The sequence below is a fragment of the Bombina bombina genome, chromosome 10, assembly GCF_027579735.1.
Source record: "Bombina bombina isolate aBomBom1 chromosome 10, aBomBom1.pri, whole genome shotgun sequence".
NCBI lineage: Eukaryota > Metazoa > Chordata > Amphibia > Anura > Bombinatoridae > Bombina > Bombina bombina.
Genome location: NC_069508.1, coordinates 13,560,931 through 13,579,816, shown reverse-complemented (window position 1 = coordinate 13,579,816; position 18,886 = coordinate 13,560,931). Strand labels below are relative to the sequence as shown.

Below are 18,886 nucleotides of genomic sequence, written 5' to 3'. Positions count from 1 at the left end.
AGCTACACTACAGAAAAAACGGGGAAAAAAATAATAAAACCATTTTTATTTGCAAATTGGGTACTGGCAGACAGCTGCTAGTACCCAGGATGGCCCCCGATAAGGCAGAGGGGGAGGGTTAGAGAGCTGTTTTGGGGGGGATCTTGGAGGTTGGGGGCTAAGGGGGGTATCCTACACAGCAGCATATGTAAATATGCTATAAAAAAAAGAAGAAAAAAAAGATACCTTATTTTAGTACTGGCAGACTTTCTGCCAGTACTTAAGATGGCGGGGACAATTGTGGGGTGGGGGAGGGAAGAGAGCTCTTTGGGAGGGATCAGGGGGTCTGATGTGTCAGATGGGAAGCTGATCTCTACACTAAAGCTAAAATTAACCCTGCAAGCTCCCTACAAGCTACCTAATTAACCCCTTCACTGCTGGGCATAATTCACGTGTTGTGCGCAGTGGCATTTAGCAGCCTTCTAATTACCAAAAAGCAACACCAAAGCCATATATGTCTGCTATTTCTGAACAAAGGGGATCCCAGAGAAGCATTTACAACAATTTGTGCCATAATTGCAAAAGCTGTTTGTAAATAATTTCAGTGAGAAACCTAAAGTTTGTGAAAAAGTTGACTATTTTTTATTATTTGATCGCATTTAGCGGTGAAATGGTGGCATGAAATATACCAAAATGGGCCTAGATCAATACTTGGGGTTGTCTACTACACTACACTAAAGTTAAAATTACCCCTACAAGCTCCCTAATTAACCCCTGCACTGCTGACCATAATACACGTGTGGTGCGCAGCGGCATTTAGTGGCCTTCTAATTACCAAAAAGCAAAGCCAAAGCCATATATGTCTGCTATTTCTGAAAAAAGGGGATCCCAGAGAAGCATTTACAACCATTTGTGCCATAATTGCACAAAAGGTTTGTAAATTATTTCAGTGAGAAACCTAAAATTTGGAAAAATTTTACTTTTTTTTTTTAATTTGATCGCATTTGGCGGTGAAATGGTGGCATGAAATATACCAAAATGGGCCTAGATCAATACTTTGGGTTGTCTACTACACTAAAGCTAAAATTACCCCAAAAAGCTCCCTACATGCTCCCTAATTAACCCCTTCACTGCTGGGCATAATACACGTGTGGTGCGCAGTGGCATTTAGCGGCCTTCTAATCACCAAAAAGCAACGTCAAAGCCATATATGTCTGCTATTTATGAACAAAGGGGACCCCAGAGAAAAAATTACAACCATTTATGCCATAATTGCACAAGCTGTTTGTAAATAATTTCAGTGAGAAACCTAAAGTTTGTGAAAAAAATTGTGAAAAAGTGAACTTTTTTTTTTATTTGATCGCATTTGGTGGTGAAATGGTGGCATGAAATATACCAAAATGGGCCTAGATCAATACTTTGGGATGTCTTCTAAAAAAAATATATACATGTCGATGGATATTCAGGGATTCCTGAAAGATATCAGTGTCCCAATGTAACTAGCGCTAATTTTGAAAAAAGTGGTTTGTAAATAGCAAAGTGCTACTTGTATTTATGGCCCTATAGTTTACAAAAAAAGCAAAGAACATGTAAACATTGGGTATTTCTAAACTCTGGACAAAATTTAGAAACTATTTAGCATGGGTGTTTTTTGGTGGTTGTAGATGTGTAACAGATTTTGGGGGTCAAAGTTAGAAAAAGTGTGTTTTTTGCCATTTTTTCCTTATATTTTAATTTTTTTTATAGTAAATGGTAAGATATGATGAAAATAATGGTATCTTTAGAAAGTCCATTTAATAGCGAGAAAAATGGTATATAATATGTGTGGGTACAGTAAACGAGTAAGAGGAAAATTACAGCTAAACACAAACACAGCAGAAATGTAAAAATAGCCCTGGTCCCAAACGGACAGAAAATGGAAAAGTGCTGTGGTCATTAAGGGGTTAATGTAAAGTTGTAAAGTTTTAGTCTGAAGTTTATATTTGTTTTTTATAAAGTGGTTTGGAAATAGCAAAGTGCTACATGTATTTATGGCCCTATAACTTGCACAAAAAAAAACAAAGAACATGTAAACATTGGGTATTTCTAAACTCTGGACAAAATTTAGAAACTATTTAGCATGGGTGTTTTTTGGTGGTTGTAGATGTGTCTTTAGAAAGTCCATTTAATAGCGAGAAAAACGGTATAATATGTGTGGGTACAGTAAACGAGTAAGGAAAATTACAGCTAAACACAAACACTGAAGAAAAGTAAAAATAGCCCTGGTCCCAAACGGACAGAAAATGGAAAAGTGCTGTGGTCATTAAGGGGTTAATGTAAAGTTGTAAAGTTTTAGTCTGAAGTTTATATTTGTTTTTTTTATCCGATTAATCGAAAAAATAATAGGCCGATTACTCGATTATGATAATAATCGTTAGTTGCAGCCATAAAATGTAGTAAAAAAAGTTGCAGATTCACTATTTATTTTGCCCAAAAAATAAAGGAGCATGTCTCTGGAGTGTAAAACAAAGTACATTTCTCTAAAATGCTAAATATCTGTAAAAGCTATGTTTCTGCAGATCTTTTTCAATGTGGTACTATACAACTGATATATACTGTGCATTTATGTCCCCTTTAAGGTCACTTATCTGCAGAGACAATTGTCATAAATGAAGCACTAGCGATTTGGAACAGTGCAGCTTTTTCCACTGGAAAATGTTACCTCACTGATTACATTTGCAGGAGTCTAGACTCTCAGAATCTATTCAGAAGCAATGTATTTTGGGGCTAATATATATTTAAGGCTGGGTAAAAAAGCAGGACCCCCTGCGCAACTTTTGGGAAACTGGCTACAAGTCAGATATAAAATAGACAAATTTAGGTATGGCTATTATTGTTTAACACAAATTCTGCAAGCCCAGACACAAATGGATAAGTATAAAAATGCAATGTGATTAGACAACACAGCACCCTCTTCTCCACTTTGGAAACATATCTGAAGTTGACAAACATTAGCAAGAGTCCGTAAGACGCAGTGACAGCCGCATGCTGAGTCAAAGCTCTTGCTAATGTGTTTTGGCATGCCGGTTTGTAATCACACATTTACATATGCAATGACCTATATTTGCATGTCAGATCACACACTGTCTGGCTGGGTTAGGGCCGTCGCCTCCCTGGGAGAGGGGGCCAGAGTGGTGATGCAGGGCCAGAGGGCCATTAGTTTGCTCTGCAAGACGGGGTGAAGCTGCCGCTGCTGATTAGACTGATGAGTGTGGAGCATTAGACACTTCATTAGAGGTAATCTGTTTAACAGTGGGCAGTGTATGCAAACTTCACAGCCCAATTCTAGCACTGTGCACCCAGCCCCCTCTTCACTAACAAAGGGTAGAGGGGTCACTGAATGACAGCCTGTCACAAGGCACCAATAATAATAGGCAAATCTCTATAATACATTCTCTTACACTACCACCATCAGTTATAGCCTGAATGTGATACTTAGCCAATGACGTTACATGATTTACAAACACTTTAATACTACCTTCCACTCAAGCTCAGATGTGCAGCCCTATTTGTGTACTTTGTAGCTACACTCAATAAGTGGCTGCAGCTCTAACTTCCATGACAGAGACCTTCTTTCATCAAATATGACTTTAAAGGGATATCTTTTGTTGAAAAGCAGAGAAGTAAGCTTAGGAGCCGGCCTATGTCTGGAGCACTATATGGCAACAGTTTTGCAAGAATTATTCATTTGCAAGAGCACTAGATGGCAGCATCATTTCCTGTCATATAGTGATCCAGATGCTACCTAGGTATCTCTTCTACACAGAATATCATGGCCACAAAGCAAATTTGATCATGGAAGTAAATTGGAACCTTTATAAAAATGTTTTGCTCTGTCTGAATCACAAAAGAACATTTTTGGGTTGAATGCCCCTTTAAGCCGTGTAGATAGGTCTGTACAACACCTTTAATCAAATTATTACATTAACTGTACTGGTTGATTGACATCTCTACGTAAGACTGCAAGATCACTAGAGATCCCAAAGTTTCTCTTTGTACAAGGAAATCTTCATTTATAGTACTCCGTTATCTTGTATACAGACAAATAGATGGTGCAACAGTCTCATGCGCCATTCAGAACCTTTCCATCAAGTGAGACTTCTATTTCACATGGTGCAACAGTCTCATGCGCCATTCAGAACCTTTCCATCAAGTGAGACTTCTATTTCACATGGTGCAACAGTCTCATGCGCCATTCAGAACCTTTCCATCAAGTGAGACTTCTATTTCACATGGTGCAACAGTCTCATGCGCCATTCAGAACCTTTCCATCAAGTGAGACTTCTATTTCACATGGTGCAACAGTCTCATGCGCCATTCAGAACCTTTCCATCAAGTGAGACTTCTATTTCACATGGTGCAACAGTCTCATGCGCCATTCAGAACCTTTCCATCAAGTGAGACTTCTATTTCACATGGTGCAACAGTCTCATGCGCCATTCAGAACCTTTCCATCAAGTGAGACTTCTATTTCACATGGTGCAACAGTCTCATGCGCCATTCAGAACCTTTCCATCAAGTGAGACTTCTATTTCACATGGTGCAACAGTCTCATGCGCCATTCAGAACCTTTCCATCAAGTGAGACTTCTATTTCACATGGTGCAACAGTCTCATGCGCCATTCAGAACCTTTCCATCAAGTGAGACTTCTATTTCACATGGTGCAACAGTCTCATGCGCCATTCAGAACCTTTCCATCAAGTGAGACTTCTATTTCACATGGTGCAACAGTCTCATGCGCCATTCAGAACCTTTCCATCAAGTGAGACTTCTATTTCACATGGTGCAACAGTCTCATGCGCCATTCAGAACCTTTCCATCAAGTGAGACTTCTATTTCACATGGTGCAACAGTCTCATGCGCCATTCAGAACCTTTCCATCAAGTGAGACTTCTATTTCACATGGTGCAACAGTCTCATGCGCCATTTAGAACCTTTCCATCAAGTGAGACTTCTATTTCACATGGTGCAATAGTTTTTTTACTGGCTACAGACAGGATGCATTGTACTGCTATTTATCTGCTGTGGTTCATAATGTATATTGATCCTGTTCATACATGCAATTAATTTCAGTTAGGTTATTCAGCTATATGAAAGACTGGATCTTCAATCTAGAGATGCACCGAAATGAAAATTCTGGACCGAAACCGATACCGAAAATTCAGGATGCCTCTGGCTGAAAACCGAAACCAAAACTGTTTTTTTCTTTTTTAACTACAGTGTGTGTGTGTAGCTGAGAGAGCTTGTAGGCGGGAAAGCTCCAACAAATGGACGTGGTCACTTGTACCGTAGGGCGTGATCTGCAGTGAAACTGGAACTCTATAAGGGAGAGCGTGGTTATAGCCAGACAACAATACGAGGTGGACATGTGTTTTGTTTTTGGGTGTAGTTATCCGTGCAATGTGCGTGGCTCCACCTGATCGTCTCTCATCGTATCTCCGCCTAGTTCCTGGTTCGGGTCTCACACTGACCCGTCAGATTATATGTCTGGAGCCCCAAATGGAGTCTGCCTGTCACCTACCACCAGGACCACCGGACTTAGCTACAACCTTACGTGCAAGGTGGTTATAGAAAATTACTGTGCTTTTTTGTATACACTGTCTGGTGGGTGCTAATTTGTACCAACTGTGCGCAAGCTTGGGGCTTATGCATATATAGTGTGCACGCACATTTGCCTCAGGCGAATAGAATGTCTACACACATGAGGCTGATGTATGAGCACTGTATACAAGGCTTATAGTTATTCACTGTGTGTACTTAAGGCTGTGTCTGATAGTATCAAGTGATTATAAACATGTTACTTATCCTCCTTTGATTACTATATTCACTATTCAGAACTTTGGTTTCCTTCTTAAAAAAAAAAAAAAAAAAAAAAAGGGCTCTGCTGGTTTCAAATATCATCATGTCATGGTACTTATGTGTGTGCTGTGTACCATGCCAGTGCTGTGCTGCTCACCTTATGCTAAAGATAGACATGTAACTCAATAGAACAGGATGTCATTGTACTTATGTGTGTGCTCTGTGTACCAGTGCTGTGCTGCTCACCTTATGCTAAGGATAGACATGTAACTCAATAGAACAGGATGTCATGGTACTTATGTGTGTGCTCTGTGTACCAGTGCTGTGCTGCTCACCTTATGCTAAGGATAGACATGTAACTCACTAGAACAGGATGTCATGGTACTTATGTGTGTGCTCTGTGTACCATGCCAGTGCTGTGCTGCTCCCCTTATGCTAAGGATAGACATGTAACTCAATAGAACAGGATGTCATGGTACTTATGTGTGTGTTCTGTGTACCATGCCAGTGCTGTGCTGCTCCCCTTATGCTAAGGATAGACATTTAACTCAATAGAACAGGATGTCATGGTACTTATGTGTGTGCTCTGTGTACCATGCCAGTGCTGTGCTGCTCCGCTTATGCTAAGGATAGACATGTAACTCAATAGAACAGGATGTCATGGTACTTATGTGTGTGCTCTGTGTACCATGCCAGTGCTGTTCCCCTTATGCTAAGGATAGACATGTAACTCAATAGAACAGGATGTCATGGTACTTATGTGTGTGCTCTGTGTACCATGCCAGTGCTGTGCTGCTCCGCTTATGCTAAGGATAGACATTTAACTCAATAGAACAGGATGTCATGGTACTTATGTGTGTGCTCTGTGTACCATGCCAGTGCTGTGCTGCTCCCCTTATGCTAAGGATAGACATTTAACTCAATAGAACAGGATGTCATGGTACTTATGTGTGTGCTCTGTGTACCATGCCAGTGCTGTGCTGCTCCGCTTATGCTAAGGATAGACATTTAACTCAATAGAACAGGATGTCATGGTACTTATGTGTGTGCTCTGTGTACCATGCCAGTGCTGTGCTGCTCCGCTTATGCTAAGGATAGACATTTAACTCAATAGAACAGGATGTCATGGTACTTATGTGTGTGCTCTGTGTACCATGCCAGTGCTGTGCTGCTCCCCTTATGCTAAGGATAGACATGTAACTCAATAGAACAGGATGTCATGGTACTTATGTGTGTGCTCTGTGTACCATGCCAGTGCTGTGCTGCTCCGCTTATGCTAAGGATAGACATTTAACTCAATAGAACAGGATGTCATGGTACTTATGTGTGTGCTCTGTGTACCATGCCAGTGCTGTGCTGCTCCCCTTATGCTAAGGATAGACATGTAACTCAATAGAACAGGATGTCATGGTACTTATGTGTGTGCTCTGTGTACCATGCCAGTGCTGTGCTGCTCCGCTTATGCTAAGGATAGACATGTAACTCAATAGAACAGGATGTCATGGTACTTATGTGTGTGCTCTGTGTACCATGCCAGTGCTGTGCTGCTCCGCTTATGCTAAGGATAGACATTTAACTCAATAGAACAGGATGTCATGGTACTTATGTGTGTGCTCTGTGTACCATGCCAGTGCTGTGCTGCTCCGCTTATGCTAAGGATAGACATGTAACTCACTAGAACAGGATGTCATGGTACTTATGTGTGTGCTCTGTGTACCATGCCAGTGCTGTGCTGCTCCGCTTATGCTAAGGATAGACATGTAACTCACTAGAACAGGATGTCATGGTACTTATGTGTGTGCTCTGTGTACCATGCCAGTGCTGTGCTGCTCCGCTTATGCTAAGGATAGACATTTAACTCAATAGAACAGGATGTCATGGTACTTATGTGTGTGCTCTGTGTACCATGCCAGTGCTGTGCTGCTCCGCTTATGCTAAGGATAGACATGTAACTCAATAGAACAGGATGTCATGGTACTTATGTGTGTGCTCTGTGTACCATGCCAGTGCTGTGCTGCTCCGCTTATGCTAACTCAATAGAACATGGGAGGGCTGTACATTTTTAGCCATTTTGGTCCTCTTTGGGCCGAAATTTGAATTGCACATTTTCGTCGGCCCAAATTTTGGTGCATCGCTAGTATTATTCTTTATTTAGTTCTGTGTAACAGAATCAGATTTAACCGTTTTTGTTTTGTTACCAATTATCAAAATAACGTATAGTCCTAGAAAACTATTATATGCAAAACAGTAAGTCAAGTAATGAACTCAAACAGCAGCTCTAGGCTGGAATCAAATTTGAAATATGCTACACAATAATTTTAATGAAAATAAAAGGCAAAAAACGAAAACCGAAATAACAAAAAATGCCATTTTCGGCCGAAACTTTCTGCGGCCGAAATTTCGGTGCTTCACTACTTCAATCATTTACGCCCAATAAGGGCTTGAATACATCACCAAATGCTAAAGGTAAGAATGGAATGGACCTTTTGTAATCCCTTTTACAACATATTTGTCATTGTCTAAAAATACAAATTAAAAAACAAAAAGTAGGTGAGGTATATTCAGATACTACATGCCTTTTACCATGTTTGCTTTGTTCTTTCTTTTCCTCAGGGGATTTGTTTCTATAAAAAGTTAAAAAGACATGAAAGAATGTTTTGTTCTCTAAAAGTGATAATTAAAAGATATTTGCTTTCATGTAAAACAAAATTTATGCTTACCTGATAAATTTATTTCTCTTGTGGTGTATCCAGTCCACGGGTTCATCCATTACTTGTGGGATATTCTCCTTCCCAACAGTGGATTGGATACACCACAAGAGAAATAAATTTATCAGGTAAGCATAAATTTTGTTTTCTCTTGTAAAGGTGTATCCAGTCCACGGGTTCATCAATTACTTGTGGGATACCAATACCAAAGCTTTAGGACACGGATGAAGGGAGGGACAAGGCAGGAACTTAAACGGAAGGCACCACTGCCTGTAAGACCTTTCTCCCAAAAATAGCCTCCGAAGAAGCAAAAGTATCAAATTTATAGAATTTAGAAAAGGTATGAAGCGAAGACCAAGTCGCCGCCTTACAAATCTGTTCAACAGAGGCCTCATGTTTAAAAGCCCATGTGGAAGCTACTGCTCTAGTAGAATGAGCTGTAATTCTTTCAGGAGGCTGCTGGCCAGCAGTCTCATAAGCTAAGCGTATTATACTTCTTAGCCAAAAAGAAAGAGAAGTTGCCGAAGCCTTTTGGCCTCTCCTCTGTCCAGAGTAGACAGCAAACAAAGCAGATGTTTGATGAAAATCCTTCGTAGCTTGTAAATAAAACTTTAAAGCACGAACCACATCAAGATTGTGTAATAGACGTTCCTTCTTTGAAGAAGGATTAGGACATAGTGAAGGAACAACAATCTCCTGATTGATATTCTTATTAGATACCACCTTAGGAAGAAACAAAGGCTGCAACAACTAATCGGTAAGATTGATCATAAAAATAGTTGTCAAAGAATCTCATTATCAATTAGGTGGTCAGCGATTAGTTGGTTAATTGCACAGCATCAGCTGCTTCTATCCGATGAACTCCTGCACATTGTATTGTGCAAACATTTTCATTTATTATTTTTTTTTCTATCCGATTAATCGGATGACTAATGTCCGATTAATCGGATAGAAAAAAGATTAAAAAAATAAATAAATTCAATTTTTTTTGCACAATCTTAGTTGCAGTAGATCATCAGATTAAAGCAGCTGGTGCTGTGCAACTTACCAACTAATCGCTGACCACCTAATTGATAATGAGATTGGTTGACAATGATCAAACTTACTGATTAGTTGTTGCAGCCCTAGAAGAAACCCAGGTTTGGTACATAACACTACCTTATCTGCATGGAAAATCAGATAAGGGGAATCACATTGTAAAGCAGATAACTCCAAAACTCTTCGAGCCGAGGAGATAGCTACTAAAAACAGAACTTTCCAAGATAAAAGCTAATATCTATGGAATGCAAAGGTTCAAAAGGAACCCCTTGAAGAACTTTAAGAACTAAATTTAAACTCCATGGCGGAGCAACAGGTTTAAACACAGGCTTGATCCTAACTAAAGCCTGACAAAACGCCTGAACGTCTGGAACCTCAGCCAGACATTAGTGCAAAAGAATAGACAAAGCAGAAGTCTGTCCTTTTAAGGAACTAGCTGACAAACCCTTCTCCAATCCTTCTTGGAGAAAAGATAATATCCTAGGAATCCTGAACTTACTCCATGAGTAACCCTTGGATTCACACCAATGAGGATATTTACACCATATCTTATGATAGATTTTCCTGGTGACAGGCTTTCGAGCCTGAATTAAGGTATCAATGACAGATTCAGAAAAACCACGCTTTGATAGAATCAAGCGTTCAATCTCCAAGCAGTCAGACGTAGATAAATTAGATTTGGATGTTTGAAGAGACCTTAGCGGCAGAGTCCATGGTGGAAAGGATGACATGTCCACCAGATCTGCATACCAAGTCCTGCGTGGCTATCAAGATCACTGAAGCTCTCTCCTGCTTGATCTTGGCAATCAGACGAGGGAGCAGAGGAAACGGTTGAAACACATAAGCCAGGCTGAAGGACCAGGGCGCTGCTAGAGCATCTATCAGCGCTGCCTTGGGATCCCTGGACCTGGACCCGTAACAAGGAAGCTTGGCATTCTGACGAGACGCCATGAGATCCAGTTCTGGTTTGCCCCAAAGTTGGATCAACTGGGCAAATACCTCCGGATGGAGCTCCCACTCCCCCGGATGAAAAAATCCGCCTCCCAGTTCTCTACTCCTGGGATATGGATAGCTGAGAGATGGCAAGAGTGAACCTCTGCCCATAGAATTATTTTTGAAACCTCCAACATTGACAGGGGGCTCCTTGTTCCCCCCTGATGGTTGATATAGGCTACAGTCGTAATGTTGTCCGACTGAAATCTGATAAACCTGACCGCAGCTAGCTGAGGACAAGCCTGAAGAGCATTGAATATCGCTCTTAGTTCCAGAATGTTTATCGGAAGGAGGGCCTCCTCCTGAGTCCACGAACCCTGAGCCTTCAGGGAGTTCCAGACTGCACCCCAGCCCAGAAGGCTGGCATCTGTCGTTACGATAGTCCATTCTGGCCTGCGGAAACTCATTCCCTTGGACAGGTGGACCCGAGATAGCCACCAGAGAAGAGAATCCCTGGTCTCTTGATCCAGATTTAGTAGAGGGGACAAATCTGTGTAATCCCCATTCCACTGATTGAGCATGCAAAGGTGCAGTGGTCTGAGATGTAGGCGGGCAAACGGAACTATGTCCATTGCCGCTACCATTAATCCGATTACCTCCATACACTGAGCCACTGATGGACGAGAAATGGAATAAAGAACACGGCAGGGAGTTAGAAGTTTTGACAACCTGACCTCTGTCAGATAAATCTTCATTTCTACTGAATCTATCAGAGTTCCTAGGAAAGAAACTCTTGTGAGAGGTGAGAGAGAACTCTTTCCTTCGTTCACCTTCCACCCGTGAGACCTTAGGAATGCCAGAACAATGTCCGTATGGGACCTGGCGATTTGAAAAGTTGACGCCTGTATCAGGATGTCGTCTAGGTAAGGGGCTACTGCTATACCCCGCGGTCTTAGAACCGCCAGAAGGGACCCTAGAACCTTCGTAAAGATTCTTGGTGCCGTGGCTAACCCGAAGGGAAGAGCCACAAACTGGTAATGCCTGTCTAGGAAGGCGAACCTGAAAAACTGATGATGATCCCTGTGTATCGGAATATGTAGATAAGCATCCTTTAAATCCACGGTAGTCATATATTGACCCTCCTGGATCATAGGTAGGATGGTTCGAATAGTCTCCATCTTGAAGGATGGGACCCTGAGATCCAAGATTGGTCTGAAAATTCCCTCTTTCTTGGGAACTATAAACAGATTTGAATAGAAGCCCTGCCCCTGTTCCTCCTTTGGAACTGGGTGGATCACTCCCATAACTAGTAGGTCTTGAACGCAATGTAAGAATGCCTCTCTCTTTATCTGGTTTGCAGATAATTGTGAGAGATGAAATCTCCCCTTTGGAGATGAAGCTTTGAAATCCAGAAGATATCCCTGGGAAACAATCTCCAGAGCCCAGGGATCCTGGACGTTTCTTGCCCAAGCCTGGGCGAAGACAGAAAGTCTGCCCCCCACTAGATCCTGTCCCGGATCGGGGGCTACTCCTTCATGCTGTCTTAGAGGCAGCAGCAGGCTTTTTGGCCTGTTTCCCCTTGTTCCAAGCCTGGTTAGGTCTCAAGACTGGCTTGGACTGGGCAAAATTTCCCTCTTGTTTTGTAGAAGAAGAAGAAGATGAAGCTGCGCCACTCTTGAAGTTCGAAAGGAACGAAAATTAGTCTGTTTGGTCCTTAACTTGTTGGAACTATCCTGGGGAAGGGCGTGGCCTTTTCCTCCAGTAATATCAGAAATGATCTCCTTCAGTCCAGGCCCAAATAGGGTCTGCCCTTTGAAGGGGATCTTGAGAAGTTTAGACTTTGAAGTGACATCAGCTGACCAGGATTTAAGCCATAGCGCCCTACGTGCCTGAATGGCAAAACCTGAATTTTTAGCCGTTAGCTTGGTTAAATGAAAAACGGCGTCAGAAATAAATGAATTGGCTAACTTAAGAGCTTTAAGCCTGTCAAGGATATCATCCAACGGGGTCTCTACCTGTAAAGCCTCCTCCAGAGACTCGAACCAGAAAGCCGCTGCAGCAGTGACTGGGGCAATGCATGCAAGAGGCTGGAGAATAAAACCTTGTTGTATAAATATTTTCTTAAGGAAACCCTCGAATTTCTTATTTATAGGAACTAGGAAAGCACAACTGTCCTCGACAGGAATAGTTGTACGCTTAGCTAGGGTAGAGACTGCTCCCTCCACCTTAGGGACCGTCTGCCACAAGTTCCGTGTAGCGGCATCTATAGGAAACATTTTCTTAAAAGCAGGAGGGGGAGAGAACGGCACACCTGGTCTATCCCATTCCTTAGTAATAATTTCTGAAAACCTCTTAGGGATTGGAAAAACATCAGTGTAAACAGGCACTGCAAAGAATTTTTCCATTTTACACAATTTCTCTGGGACTACAAGAGTCGCTAAAACCTCCTTGAGCAACACGTGGAGGTGTTCAAGCTTAAATTTAAATGCTGTCATTTCAGAGTCAGACTGAAGTAAGGCCTTCCCTGAATCAGAGAAGTCACCCACAGATAGAAGCTCTCCTGCTTCAACTTCTGCACATTGTGAGGGTATATCAGACATAGCTACTAAAGCGTCAGAGAGCTCTGTATTTGTTCTAGCCCCAGAGCTGTCTCGCTTTCCTTGTAACCCTGGCAGTTTGGACAATACCTCTGAGAGGGTATGATTCATAACTGCCGCCATGTCTTGTAAAGTAAACGCATTGGACGCGCTAGATGTACTTGGCATCCTTTGAGCGGGAGTTTTAGGTTCTGACACGTGGGGAGAGCTAGATGGCATAACCTCCCTTTTGTCAGTCTGAGAAACCTCAGGTGATAAATCTTTAAAAGCCATAATATGGTCTTTATAACTTATAGAAAGGTCAGTGCATTTGGTACACATTCTAAGAGGGGGTTCCACAATGGCTTCTAAACATAATGAACAAGGAGTTTCCTCTATGTCAGACATGTTTAACAGACTAGTAATGAGACCAGCAAGCTTGGAAAACACTTTAATAAATGTGAAAAAAGCAATAATAAAAAATGGTACTGTGCCTTTAAGAGAAAAAAACTACAGTGTGTATAAGGGACTAAAACAGCATTGCACCCACTCTCAAATGGATGATTAACCCCTCAGGCCCAAAAACGAATTAGAAAAACATTAAACCTGTTAAACAGTCAAACACACTGCCACAGCTCTGCTGTGGCTCCTACCTGCCCTTAAAAACGATTTTCGCAGGAACAAAACCCTCTATAGAGGTCCTATAAGCCAGAGGACTCCTTCAGGGAAGCTGGATGTCTCAGACTGAAAACGAAAATAGGCCCCTCCTACCATGCACTCAAAGTCAGAGGGCCTTAAAAAAGTACTCCTAGGAGTAATCTAACAAGCCATGTGGAAACTAGGCCCCAAATAAAGATTTATCACCCTCAGAGAAAAAACGTTTTTATTTATAAATCATGCAAACGTTTTTACACTAAGTAATATAGGTATTAACATGAATATTATCCCTTTTTGAAAGCATGATCCCAGTTGTTGTGAAATCACTGTATCAGGCTTACCTTAAATATACCAGGCACTGTCAGCATTTTCTAGACCTTATCATCTCTCTAGAAAAAAAAAAAACTGAACATACCTCAAAGCAGGCAATCTGCACACCGTCCCCCCAACTGAAGTTTTCTTTCCATACTCTTCAGTTATGTGTGAGAACAGCAATGGACCTTAGTTACAAACCGCTAGGATCATCAAACCTCCAGGCAGAAGTCTTCTTCCAATTTCTGCCTGAGAGTAAAAACAGTACAACGCCGGTACCGTTTAAAAATAACAAACTTTTGATTGAAGGTAAAAACTACACTAAGTCACCACATATCTCTTGATACTTCCTTTCTTGTCGAGAGCTGCAAGAGAATGACTGGGGGTGGCAGTTAGGGGAGGAGCTATATAGACAGCTCTGCTGTGGGTGTCCTCTTGCAGCTTCCTGTTGGGAAGGAGAATATCCCACAAGTAATGGATGAACCTGTGGACTGGATACACCTTTACAAGAGAAATACGGGTTAACATATATAACTGATGTGCTGTGACGGAGAGATTGCTTAAATGTCCATTTAAATAAAGTTATTTTAGTTTTCATTTGCTCATGCTGCACCATGAGAACCTGGACACCTGGAAATATACATAAGTATTGTCAGATGGTTGCAGAAATAATACAATACACAGAATGAAGTGCCTCAGTTCTTTGCACATATTTAAAGTAATACAAATTATTGCATGATCAGAAGAAAAACTGAGCAGATTAGACAAAGTGGACGCATGATGTTCGGTCTTCCCATGCTAAGAGAGGAGGCTTTTTAAGTTCTATTATCAAATTGACTTTAATCTCTTGGTATCGTTTGTTGTAAAGCATACAATATAGCTGCTGATGATACATCAAAACAGAATTTATGCTTACCTGATAAATTACTTTCTCTTACGGTGTATCCAGTCCACGGATTCATCCTTACTTGTGGGATATTGTCAATCCCTACAGGAAGTGGCAAAGAGAGCACACAGCAGAGCTGTCCATATAGCTCCCCTCAGGCTCCGCCCCCCCAGTCATTCGACCGACGGTTAGGAGAAACAGGAGAAACTATAGGGTACAGTGGTGACTGTAGTTTTACTAAAATAAATTTGAACCTGACTTAATTGCCAGGGCGGACCGTGGACTGGATACACCGTAAGAGAAAGTCATTTATCAGGTAAGCATAAATTCTGTTTTCTCTTACATGGTGTATCCAGTCCACGGATTCATCCTTACTTGTGGGATACCAATACCAAAGCTTTAGGACACGGGTGAAGGGAGGGAACAAGTCAGGTCACCTAAACGGAAGGCACCACTGCTTGCAAAACCTTTCTCCCAAAAATAGCCTCCGAAGAAGCAAAAGTATCGAATTTGTAAAATTTGGCAAATGTATGCAGTGAGGACCAAGTCGCTGCCTTACAAATCTGTTCAACAGAAGCCTCATTCTTGAAAGCCCATGTGGAAGCCACAGCTCTAGTGGAATGAGCTGTAATTTGTTCAGGAGGCTGCTGTCCAGCAGTCTCATAAGCCGATCGGATGATGCTTTTCAGCCAGAAGGAAAGAGAGGTAGCAGTCGCTTTCTGACCTCTCCTCTTACCAGAATAGACAACAAACAAGGATGATGTTTGTCTGAAATCTTTAGTTGCCTTTAAATAGAATTTTAAGGCACGAACCACATCAAGATTGTGTAACAGTCGTTCCTTCTTAGAAACTGGATTAGGACACAGAGAAGGAACAATAATTTCCTGGTTAATATTCTTATTAGAAACCACTTTTGGAAGGAAACCAGGTTTGGTACGCAAAACAACCTTATCTGCATGGAACACCAGATTGGGTGAATTACACTGCAAAGCAGACAATTCAGAAACTCTTCGAGCAGAAGAAATAACTACCAAAAACAAAACTTTCCAAGATAACAACTTAATATCTATGGAATGCAAAGGTTCAAACGGAACCCCTTGAAGAACTGAAAGAACTAAATTTAGACTCCATGGAGGAGCCACAGGTCTGTAGACAGGCTTGATTCTAACTAGGGCCTGTGCAAACACCTAAACGTCTGGTACAGCTGCCAGACGCTTGTGTAACAGGATAGACAGAGCAGATATCTGTCCCTTTAAGGAACTAGCTGACAAACCTTTCTCCAATCCTTCTTGGAGAAAAGACAATATCCTTGGAATCCTAACCTTACTCCACGAGTAACCATTGGATTCGCACCAACAAAGATATTTCCGCCATATCTTATGGTAAATTTTCCTGGTGACAGGCTTTCTAGCCTGGATCAGAGTATCTATAACTGATTCAGAGAACCCACGCTTAGCTAGAATTAAGCATTCAATCTCCAAGCAGTCAGTTGCAGAGAAACTAGATTTGGATGCTTGAATGGACCTTGAATTAGAAGATCCTGCCTCGATGGCAGCTTCCATGGTGGAGCCGATGACATGTCCACTAGGTCTGCATGCCAAGTCCTGCGTGGCCACGCAGGCGCTATCAGAATTACCGAAGTCTTCTCCTGTTTGATTCTGGCTACTAGCCGAGGGAGAAGAGGAAACGGTGGAAAGACATAAGCTAGACTGAATGACCAAGGCGCTACTAAAGCATCTATCAATGCCGCCTTGGGATCCCTGGATCTGGATCCGTAAAGGGGAAGTTTGGTGTTCTGACGGGACGCCATCAGATCCAATTCTGGAATGCCCCATAGCTGGGTTAGCTGAGCAAAGACCTCCGGGTGGAGTTCCCACTCCCCCGGATGGAAAGTCTGACGACTCAGAAAATCCGCCTCCCAGTTGTCTACTCCTGGGATGTGAATTGCTGAGAGATGGCAGGAGTGATCCTCCGCCCATTTGATGATCTTGGTTACTTCCTTCATCGCTAGGGAACTCTTTGTTCCTCCCTGATGATTGATGTACGCTACAGTCGTGATGTTGTCCGACTGAAATCTGATGAATTTGGCCTCCGCTAGTTGAGGCCATGCCTGGAGCGTATTGAATATCGCTCTCAGTTCCAAAATGTTTATCGGGAGAAGAGATTCTTCCCGAGATCATAGACCCTGAGCTTTCAGGGAGTCCCAGACCGCTCCCCAGCCTAACAGACTGGCATCGGTCGTGACAATGATCCACTCCGGTCTGCGGAAACTCATTCCCTGAGACAGGTGATCCTGAGACAACCACCAGAGAAGAGAGTCTCTGATTTTCTGGTCCATTTGTATTTGAGGAGACAAATCTGCATAATCCCCATTCCACTGTTTGAGCATGCACAGTTGCATGAAGCTGCCACCGGTTTAACACACTACAGCACGATGCCACAGTCTCTGCTGTGGCCCTATCTTCCTTGGGGATTAGTTTTGGAACAAAATAAGCCTCCCTGAAGTCCTTCTGCAATCTCTGGACTCTATATGTGAAACTGCATGAAGCTGACTTGCAAAACAACTGCGCAACTGAGGCGCGAAAATTAGGCCCCCTCCCTCTTCACTCAGGAGTTGTGGGGCCTTCCTGAGTCAATTTAGGTGTCTAAAATTATGGCAGGCGTATAAACCCCCTATAAAGTGTTCCAAACATGATAAATATCAGATTATATTAAAATATAATCGATTTTCCCCATAACAGTGTCCACCAGTGATTTAAGCCCATTTAACTAAGCCATCCTTCTATACTGAGTCTGAGAATATGGCTTACCTTCCTACATGGGGATTTCTGTCAGTCTTCTAGCATTACCAAGTCTTGTTAGAAAAAAAAGTGACTGAGCATACCTTAAAGGGCCACTAAACCCAAAATCTTTCTTTCATGATTCAGATAGAGAATACAAATTTAAACAACATTACAACTTACTTCTATTATTTATTTTGCTTCATTTTTTAGATATCCTTAGTTGAAGAAAAACCAATGCACATGGTGAGCCAATCACACGAGGCTTCTATGTGCAGCAACCAATCAGCAGCTACTGAGCATATCTAGATATGCTTTTCAGCAACGAATATCAAGAGAATAAAACAAATTAGATAATAGAAGTACATTAGAAAGATGTTTAGAATTGCATTCTCTTTCTAAATTATGAAAGAAAAAATGTGGGTTTAATGTCCCTTTAAGCAGTTAAGCCTGCAAACTGTTCCCCCCAACTGAAGTTCTCCGGTACTCAACAGTCCTGTGTGGGAACAGCAATGGATTTTAGTTACAACATGCTAAAATCTTTTTCCTCTCAGCAGAAATCTTCATCACTTTCTGCCTCAGAGTAAATAGTACAAACCGGCACTATTTTAAAATAACAAACTCTTGATTGAAGAAATAAAAACTACAAATCTAACACCACATACTCTTTACCCTCCCGTGGAGATGCTACTTGTTAGAGCGACAAAGAGAATGACTGGGGGGGCGGAGCCTGAGGGGAGCTATATGGACAGCTCTGCTGTGTGCTCTCTTTGCCACTTCCTGTAGGGATTGAGAATATCCCACAAGTAAGGATGAATCCGTGGACTGGATACACCATGTAAGAGAAACATTCCTTGCTGGTTTCAGTGGGCTTCTGTTAATAATAAATATTTCCACCAAAGCAGCAACTTCTCAAACAAATCTTATAATGTCTTAACATTTCTGTTTAATCTGAATTTTCTGATAAAAGGTAATTCAAGAACAGCCTTTTAAAATGTTATCACCTATATAATAATTACAATTTATAAAGCACCAACACAAACCAGAGCTATGGCATTAGGTGCATGAGAACAGTGCAACCTTTACAAAAAGAATAATATTATGATCTGCAAGAGGGACCTGCCCACGAGTTACCAATTATCAGGTGGGCTTGTGAGCTTACGTGCTCAAGGAAATAA

General features: G+C 41.7%; 1 protein-coding gene across 4 annotated transcripts in view; it reads right to left on the bottom strand.

Annotated features, from left to right (window-relative positions):
* NEK7 (NIMA related kinase 7) overlaps nt 1–18,886 on the bottom strand; it is a 247,263-nt gene that overhangs the window by 160,622 nt on the left and 67,755 nt on the right. The window contains exon 2 of one of the 4 annotated variants that reach the window (XM_053693803.1): nt 8,395–8,442. The exons of 2 other annotated variants lie outside the window; for them this stretch is intronic. Coding sequence is in view for 1 of the 2 variants with exons in the window: in XM_053693801.1 (XP_053549776.1) it covers nt 8,402–8,404 (3 nt within the window). In the remaining variant the exon portion in view is untranslated. The remainder of the gene's footprint in view (nt 1–8,394; nt 8,443–18,886) is intronic. One more of the 4 variants, XM_053693801.1, reaches the window with a different exon arrangement.